Source organism: Marmota flaviventris, chromosome X, assembly GCF_047511675.1.
Source record: "Marmota flaviventris isolate mMarFla1 chromosome X, mMarFla1.hap1, whole genome shotgun sequence".
Lineage (NCBI taxonomy): Eukaryota > Metazoa > Chordata > Mammalia > Rodentia > Sciuridae > Marmota > Marmota flaviventris.
The window spans coordinates 106758018-106767082 of record NC_092518.1 but is presented as its reverse complement, the minus strand read 5'-3'; the positions used below and the strand labels follow the sequence as shown (position 1 = coordinate 106767082).

The window sequence follows — 9065 nt, the reverse complement described above, 5'->3', positions numbered from 1 at the left end:
GGCTGAGGCAGGAGGATCAGAAGTTTGAGGCCATCCTCACCACCTTAGCAAGGTCCTAAGCAATTTATCAAGACCCTGTCTCAAAATTAAAAAAAAAAATAAAAAGTGCTGGGGATGTAGCTCAGCGGTAAAAGCATCCCTGGGATCAATCACCAGTAACACACACACACACACACACACACACACACACACAGCGAGTTAAAATTGACACATTTACGTGAAATTTTTTCTTTTCTGTTAGAGACAGTTAAATAGGTAATTATATGAGAAATGAATGGATACTTTAGCATATTCAGGGGTTGGGGGAAGCCTAGATGAAACAAGGCTAACAAAATGTTGATAATTATTGAAGTTGACAGATGAGTACCATAGGTTCATTATACTTTCTACTTTTGTATAAGTTTGAAAATATATGTCATAGCTTTGAAAATTCACATCTTCTGCCAGACATGATGGCTCATGCCTGTAATCCCAGTAACTAGGAAAACTGAGACAGGAGGATCACGAATTTGAGGCCAGCACCAGCAATTTAGCAAGACTCTGTCTCGGAAATAAATAAATTAATTAAAAAGGCTGGAGATGTAGCTCATTGTAGAGTGTCTCTGGGTTCAATCTCCAGTACTGGGGAAAAAAAAGGAAAAAGAAAATTTGTATCTTCAATATTAACTGAAAATGGGTCCAGTAACAGTGACTAGAAGCTAAGGTGGGAGGATTACAAGTTTGAAATCTGCCTGGGCAACTTAGTGAGAACTATCTCAAAAATAAAAATGCCTGGGGATGTGTAGAACACTCTGGGTTCGATCCCCCAGCACCCCTTCCTCCCCCAAAGAGAAAGAAATGTAGCTGATGTGTAAGAAAAAAACTTTGTCGACTGCACTCAGCAAAGTTCTGGTTTATCTCAGATACAGTGATAGCACTGTCAAAGATTAGATAACCAGTCCCTACATAGATGAAGCCTGAAATATACCTCTTAATTTAGGAACCTCCATTGTGGGCAGGAAGGGGTAGAGGAATAGCCACTTGAAATATCTACTTCTAAATTTCTCTCTGCCAAAGGATCCTTTATTCCCTTGCTCTTTATCCCATGCGATTGCTCCCAGCTTCTGAAACTCTCAGGGCATATACTTCTTCAAACTCACAAAAAATCCTTCTTTGCTCAATGCTTCAAAAGAGTAATGATTTTTTAGGTTCATTGCTATTCACTTTGTTGGAGCTTTGTTATAGTGACTATCCTACCTCTTTCAATAATCAGACTAATCTTTGTATGGAGAGGGGTGCTAAATATTGCTCTTATTTTTAAAGATCTTTTTTTGGTGCTGGGGATTGAACCCAGTGCCTCACACATGCCAGGTGTACATTCTACCAATAAGCTACACTCTAGCACCCACTTTAGTAAAGGTGAGAGGGCCATTTTTCTTTCTTTCTTCTTTTTTTTTTTAGTACCAGGGATTGAACCTAGGGGTGATTTACCACTGAGCCACACTCCCAGCCATTTTTATGTTTTATTTTGAGACAGGGTCTTGCTAAATTGCTTAGGATCTTGCTAAGTTGCTAAGACTGGCTTTGAACTCTTGATCCTCCTGCCTCATGGCGTGAGCCACCATGCCCAGCTTATTTTATTTTTTTCTAAGACAGTAAAACAAATGCAAAGTAATATCATTTTAAAGAATAGTACTTTATTGAATAAGTTTTATTCACAGAAAAATAAGCTTTAATCTACAACAAATGCCAGATTATACAGCAAAAAGCAATTTTCTTAGTTTTCCATACTGATGGGAAGGTTCCTACTAAGTGAAAAAAAAGCCATAAAATTATATTCACAAATATAGTACTCTGTCTCAAAACATTTCACATGATTATTCACAATACTAATACAATATGAATCAGTCATTCTTGAGGTTAAGTATAACAGTAATAAAAAATGCAGAATCTAACAGAAATTATATCAAAGCCTTTGTTACATCAAATCAAAAATGCAAATTTGTTACTAAGTACAAACAAAATGGCAAAATATACTTGTATAGTAATCTTAAATGTTACATTAATGATACATAATAAACGTAGTAAATGCCAAAAATCTGTATGCATATCTGCAAATGTCAGGTTTCAAAATACAATCTTACCAACCAAACATTAATGTAGTATTGTTTAATTTGAAAACATATATATTTAAGATTGTCCTATGTATCAGTTATAAAGTGTCAATTAATATTTAGTGAAAATTAGGGCATAGCAGAAAGAATAGTTTGAAAAATAAACATTTGAGACCTCCCATCCCAGGACAAGTAGCTTTGGTGAATTTCTCACCTTCAAACTATGTCCCAGTCAGGGCTCTGCCACTGATTAGCTATGTAGCTTTGAACAAATTACCTCTCCTCTGAGTCTCAGTTGCTTCACCTGCGAAATGAGGGGGACCTCTCTAAAATCACTTCGAACCCTGACATTATGACTTTATTATACCAAGAAAGAAATCTACATTGTGTTAAGTGTATAAGGTTCAGATTGAAATGGATTATTAGGGTGAGAATAAGTCAATTGTTTCTACTAGGAAAGCTCAACTGAATTTAATATTTTTTTTTCAAAATACTTTAAAATAATTTAGATATTTAAAGGGTTTGATGACCTATTATTTCAGTTTACATCTACACTATGAGAAACAAAAAAAGGACAAGAAACAGTTACTGAAAGAGTTACCATGTAAGATTTTTTTCTAAGTTTTAGTTCAAATATCTTATTCAGGGCAAACCTGCAGAGGGGTAAAAGGGTGTTAGGACAGGAATTAATGTAGCAGATGCTTTTACAGATATGGTCTTCTTGAACTCTCATGACCTTAGAAGACAGGTATTATTCTCATTTTATAGATGAAGAAATGGCTACCTTTTTTTTTTAAAAAAAAGACCAATTTGACTAAAAATAGCTATATCTACCAAACAATTCCTTCCCATTCTAATGGCAAGGACACAACTTATCCAATTTATTCTACCCTCATTCCACCCCCTTCTCATTTGACATGTAAGAAATCAGAAATAAAACCATAATTTGGATCTAAAGGGAACAATGTATACAACTAATGCTGGGGTGGTATAGTTTCCTTTCTGAGGGTTCAAAACACATATTTTATCCACTAAAATGGAAACAGAAAAAAAAAACTACTAAAATTTAAATAACAACAAAAATAACAAAATATCAAAATACACATGGCCAAATAATATTATATACACTCACTACACTCACCCCACCCAATCTCAGTCCCTAACCAAAGGGAGGGGAAAAAAAACAAACAAATCTAGCAGGAAAGGCAATATAAAGCCACTAATTAATAAACTGGAATTTATTTTACAAATGTTAAACTCATTTCTTAGAAATTAAGCCAAGTTTTTGATCAGGACACTAAATTATTACAAATGAAGATGCCTATTTATTACAAATAACTTCAACCTTTACATGACTAAAATGTAGTAAAATAGGTGGTGACTTGAAAAATCCCAGAGTGAATGTTGCACAGAAAACAAACATCTACATGTAGATACTGAGAACTCTGTGTGTGTGTGTATGGGGGGATATTTAGATCTGGTTGTATTTTTGACCTTGCAAGTGACAAATTTTTGTACAATTAGATGGAAAGGAACCAGTGCTTTTTGTGATGCGGATAGAGACAAACTCTGGTAAGTCTCCAAAAATTTGATTAGAAGCTGGAGTGCTGAGTGATTTTAAGAACCTGAAGGAACAGCATTTCTAAACAATTCTTAAAATAAACTTGTTAGCCACCTCAGCTTCATGCATTAAATTTCACAACTCATGGAGAGAGAGGAAAAAAAAAAGAGGTCTTGCTTAACTCTAAACACAAATTTTAAAAGCAGAGTTATAATGAACTGAGGCTCCTAGAACAGGAAAAGCCTTATGTTAAAACAATTTAGTCCTTGGCTAACATCTAGATTGAGCTACCTACATGACTTGGAGCTTAAGTGTCCTGGAAAACATGTTTCAAAAACTTTAACACTTTTCTCCCCTGTTGAATGCTTTAAACGTACATTTAAATTCAAAGCTTAGACTATACAGATCTAATTTAACTTAATGACTATATCATCAAACCTAAGTAGAAGATAGTACAAAGAAGAATAACTGAGAATTTATATAATAAAACAGAAATAGGGCAGTCATTACTTAATTCTTAAAGTTCTTATTTTAATTTTCAATGCTTTAAATGAATATCACTTAACATAGTAGTGAACAGAGGTTTGGAGACTATAACAATACTTTCTCTTAGAAAATACAATGAAAATATATATCTTTAATAGTTTCACTCTCAAACTAATCTCTGCATTAAAATGCCTCACTTCCCTCTATAATAGGTCTGTCATGATCATCTTATAATGTAAATCCTGGGTGTTCTATGAAGAATTTTAAAACTTTCATTTTTTACCTATACTGACTCTTATTCAAGTTCTTAAAAATATTTTTAAACAACTATTCTTCTCGTCAGTATTTTATAATTTCCAAGAGTTAGAATTTCAAGAGAACATTTTTTAAGATGAAACATCTACTACTATTACTAGTCAAGAAAACAAAAAAAAAAATTAGGTAAAGACTAACATTTTGTCCTATATACATCTTAATCATCCTAACAGTAAAAAACTCACATGAAACTTTAAGATACAAGATGATATGGAAACCTCAACATGGAAAGCTGTCACTATAACTACAAGCAGTGTACAAACATGCTTCTACTTTTACCTACAAAAGCTGACAGATGTTTAAAATACTGGGTTAACAAAGAATCTTTTAGTAAAGTGACTTAGGCAGGCTTAAACTAGCAAGGATTAAGGATGAATCCTTACTAATTAATTGGAAGATCTGAGACATATTTTATATTTCATTTTACAAAATCAGAAATATTTATTTTGAAACAAGATAAGAAGACATGGTCTGCCTGTCAGAAAACTACCACTCAGAAATATTTTTCATCCACAAGGCAGGTAAAACATAAAAACATTTAAATTTTACATTGGCACCAAAATGGTTAACTGCTCCGCCTTCTTGGATTAGAAAAACTAAAGCTGAGTGATAAGTAGTTTTGCAGGCGTTTGAACATGCCTAAGCCTTTAAATCAGTAAAATACTTTCTAAAAATTCTGATTACAAAAGTAATACATACTTATAAAAATTCAAAACAGAACAAAATGAAAAAAAATAGAAAGTGAAGGGCCCCTAAAAACCCCTTTGGGACCCAACCCCCCACCCCTCAAGAAAAAAACACATTTAACAGTTTGGTACATCTTTCCAAATCTTTTGTTCTGTACAGATACAAAATATGCACACCTTGATTTGGCTCAGACTATACATAGTGTTTTGCCATGTGCATTTTATACTTAATATATCTTTGACATCTTTCCATGTCAGTACATGTTGGTTAGATGGTGTTCTGTTATTAAATAACCTTTTAGAAATGGCAAAACCACTTTAAAAAAATAATTCACACAAATGTTATAATTTTAAAAGAAAATGGACAGAATCCTAAAACACCAAAGACAAACATCTAAATATAATCTCTATCTTTCCACCAGTGTGGAACAGCTCATTCCTTTTTCACACAAAACAAATTATGTGATTGGGGAGATTAACTCTAATCTCCACATTTATACAGAATGCTCCATTTGTTAAGCCTATCTGAAAAGAATGAAAAATTTGGATGATTAATTCACTTACACTTAGAAACTAAGTCAGTGTACTACAAATATACATTGTGATAAGTTTTAATATAATGCTCCTTAGTCTAGGGTTTCAATTGAATAACAATTTAAAAAAACTGGACAAATCATACAGCTAATAACCTGAAAGATCCAGATATTCACAGTTTAGGTTGCCAACTAAAACACTGCTGTTAACATTTTTTCTTACTTGGTAAGCAAATGCTAATGGAATTCAATGCTGATTACTTAAAGTTCCTTCACATCACATATTCAATCAGGGTAATAAGAAGAACATAACATGCCCACTTCGGAGTTAGATTAAGACATAAAAATCTTTTGCTTGAAAGTAATGACTGTGTAGCACATGGGACATTTGTCAACAGCTTCAGCACATTGTTTACAAGTGACCAGATGTCCGCAAGGAATAAAAACTACAGCAATATTTCTATCCATACAGATTTTGCAAAGCTTCTCCTCTTGCAGGCGCCTTAGCTGCTCTTCAGTACTAATCTCTGCACAAAGAGAAAATAAATATACAAATTTTAGACTTTCTTAGTTGTTTAAATTCAGTGAACATTTATTGAACCCCTACTGTGTTCTAGACACGCAAGTGCTGAGAGATATCAGGATGACTCACACACGGCATGTGTTCTTAAATAGCTTGCATGCTAGTGGGAGAGGATGTGAGATGAGGCTATAGAGGTAAGCACAAAGTACAAAGTGATAAGTGCTATAATAAAGTTATGTACAAAGTGCTCTGGGACAAGATGAACAAGTTCTATTCAGGCTAGTTGGCAAAGGATTCATGGGAGGGTGGGGGGAGGAGAGCAGAGGAATGCCATTTATGCATGGGCAGCAATTTGCCATGCAGAAAAGAGTTAGGTAAAAGTAGCAGCATATGAAAAGGCCATAGCATCCCAGAAAGGAATGGATTTGAGGGACACTTCTGCAGTGGGAATTCCAGCTACTCCAGAGGTTGAGGCAGGAGGACCTCAAGTTTGAAGCTAGCCGAAGCCAGCCTTGGCAGTTTACTGAGATCCTGTCTCAAAATAAAATAAAAAAGGGTGAGGCACGGAAATCAGTCATAGAGTATCCCTGGGTTCGACCTCCAGTATGAGAAAAACACAACAAAAGAGGCATGAGTTTGGGATTTTCTGATATTTTTGAGGTGTTTATAGTACAAATAAAGAGTCAAAAACTTTGTGTGTGTGTGGTACTGGGGATTGAACCCAGAGGTACTAAACCACTGGGCCATATTCCCCAGCACTTTGGTTTTTATTTTGAGACAGGGTTTCACTAAGTTTCTTTGGGCCTTGCTAATTTGCTGAGGCTAGCATTAAACTTGCAGTCTTTCTGCCTCAGCCTCCAGAGATGCTGGAATTATGGGCATGCACCACCATGCCCAGCAGAGAGTCAAATCTTGAAACCAGGGCCACACTGAGATCTGGGTGTCATCAGCATAAGTGAAGTACTTGCTTAATTTAGCTTTTCTCAAAATAGGTTTTGTGAAATGCTAACAAATATGCCACAAAAATGCATTTTGTGGTCATATATAATTATAACAACAGCAGCAGCAGCAGTCAACAGTAATAGATACTATGTGCTAGGTACTATTCCAAATGCATTACATATTTTAACTATCTTTTAATCACTGTATACAAATGGTTTCCAAATCTGACCTCAAATGAGAATTACTTGGGGCTTTTTTCTTTTTTGTGGTGCTGGAAATCAACCCAGGGCCTTGTGCTTGCTAGACAAGTGTTCTACCATTGAGCCACATACCCAGTCCCTGAGGCATTTTTAAAATTTATTTATTGATTGATGGATTGATTGACTGATTGATTGTACTGAGGATTGAACTCAGGGGCACCTAACCACTGAGCCACACCCCTAATCCATTTTCTTTTTTATTATGACAGGGTCTTACTAAGTTGCTTAGGGCCTCACTAAATTGCTGAGGCTGACTTTGAACCCACAATCCTCTTGCCTCAACCTCCTGAGCTGCAGGGATTACAGGTGTGTGCCATTGTGCCCAGCCCCTGGGGCATTTTTAAATAACAGATTCCTGGGCTCCAATCACTGGGTCTACAATTCTTGGGGTTAGGCAAAACAGCATTTGAGAACCACTGTCATCAAGTGCCGTATAGTACAGAATAGTATATGACCCATCTTGGAAATATACAACACAATTCCTTATTTAAGGGAGCTTCTTTTTCATGACATCCCTTCTAACATCCTGTGGAACACTTCTGAAAACATGTTTGAAAACATATTAGTTAAATTTTATTCAACAAATACTTACTGAACACTTAATTAGCTTCTAGGCACTAGAGATACAATTAACAAATATACAGATTTCAGATCCCCAAAAGTTAATAGATCAGTCAGGAACACAAGTAAACAGGAAATTACAATTTGCCATGATAACAAAGGTAATTACAATGTGTTATGAAGAGCACAGGAAGGGTGTGTGCGCATGTGCGTGTATGCATGCACGCATAAAGGAAAGCCTCCTGGAGGAAATTATACTTAATCTAGGTCCTAAAGGATTAGCAAGAGAAGATCTTGGAGGCCAGGGGCAGTGGGAGAATGGTGTTCTGGGCAAGAGAAATGGCAGAAGCAAGCTCAAGGGCAGAACAGAACATGGCCTATACGCTCACAGGTAAAGCATGAGCAAGGAACCAGAGGAGAAAATAGCATCAGATGAGGCTACAGAAGGTTAGAAATAGCTTGATCATGAAAGCTTTGGCAATCCATGTAAAGGAATTTGGACTTGATCCTGAGGGCCTTGGGAACTGGTGAAGGGTTTTAAACTGGAGAAAGATAGGATCACATTTGTGCTTCAGAGAGATTTCTCTGACTAGAGGGTAGAGGAAAGGATTTAATACCCTTTTTTTTTTTTTTTAGTGGGGAGTACTGGGGATTGAACCTAGGGTTGCTTTACCACTCAGCAACATACCCAGCCCTTTTCATTTTTTTTTAATTAATTTATTTTTTATTTTTATTTTTTTTATTGGTTGTTCAAAACATTACAAAGCTCATGATATATCATCTTTCATACATTTGACTCAATTGGGTTATGAACTCCCATTTTTACCCCAAATACAAATTGCAGAATCACATCGGTTACACACTCACATTTTTACATAATGGCATATTAGTGACTGTTGTGTTCTGCTACCTTTCCTATCCCCTACTATCCCCCCTCCCCTAGCCTCCCATCTTCCCTCTCTACCTCATCTGCTGTTGTTCAATTCTCTCCCTTGTTTCCCCCTCACAACCTCTTATAGGTAATTTTGTGTAATAGAGGGTCTCCTACCATTTCCATATGCTTTCCCTTCTATCTCCCTTTCTCTCCCCCCACTCGTCTTTGTTT

At 35.7% G+C, this 9065-nt stretch overlaps 1 protein-coding gene across 4 annotated transcripts in view; it reads right to left on the bottom strand.

Annotated features, from left to right (window-relative positions):
- Positions 1 to 1656: 1656 nt before the first annotated feature.
- The window catches only part of Xiap (X-linked inhibitor of apoptosis), a 44936-nt gene continuing 37527 nt past the window's right edge, over positions 1657 to 9065 (bottom strand). For all 4 annotated transcript variants that reach the window (XM_071606275.1, XM_027931136.3, XM_071606274.1 and 1 more), the window contains one exon: positions 1657 to 6201. In XM_071606275.1, coding sequence (XP_071462376.1) covers positions 6008 to 6201 — 194 coding nt within the window. In that variant the 3' untranslated portion in view covers positions 1657 to 6007. The remainder of the gene's footprint in view (positions 6202 to 9065) is intronic.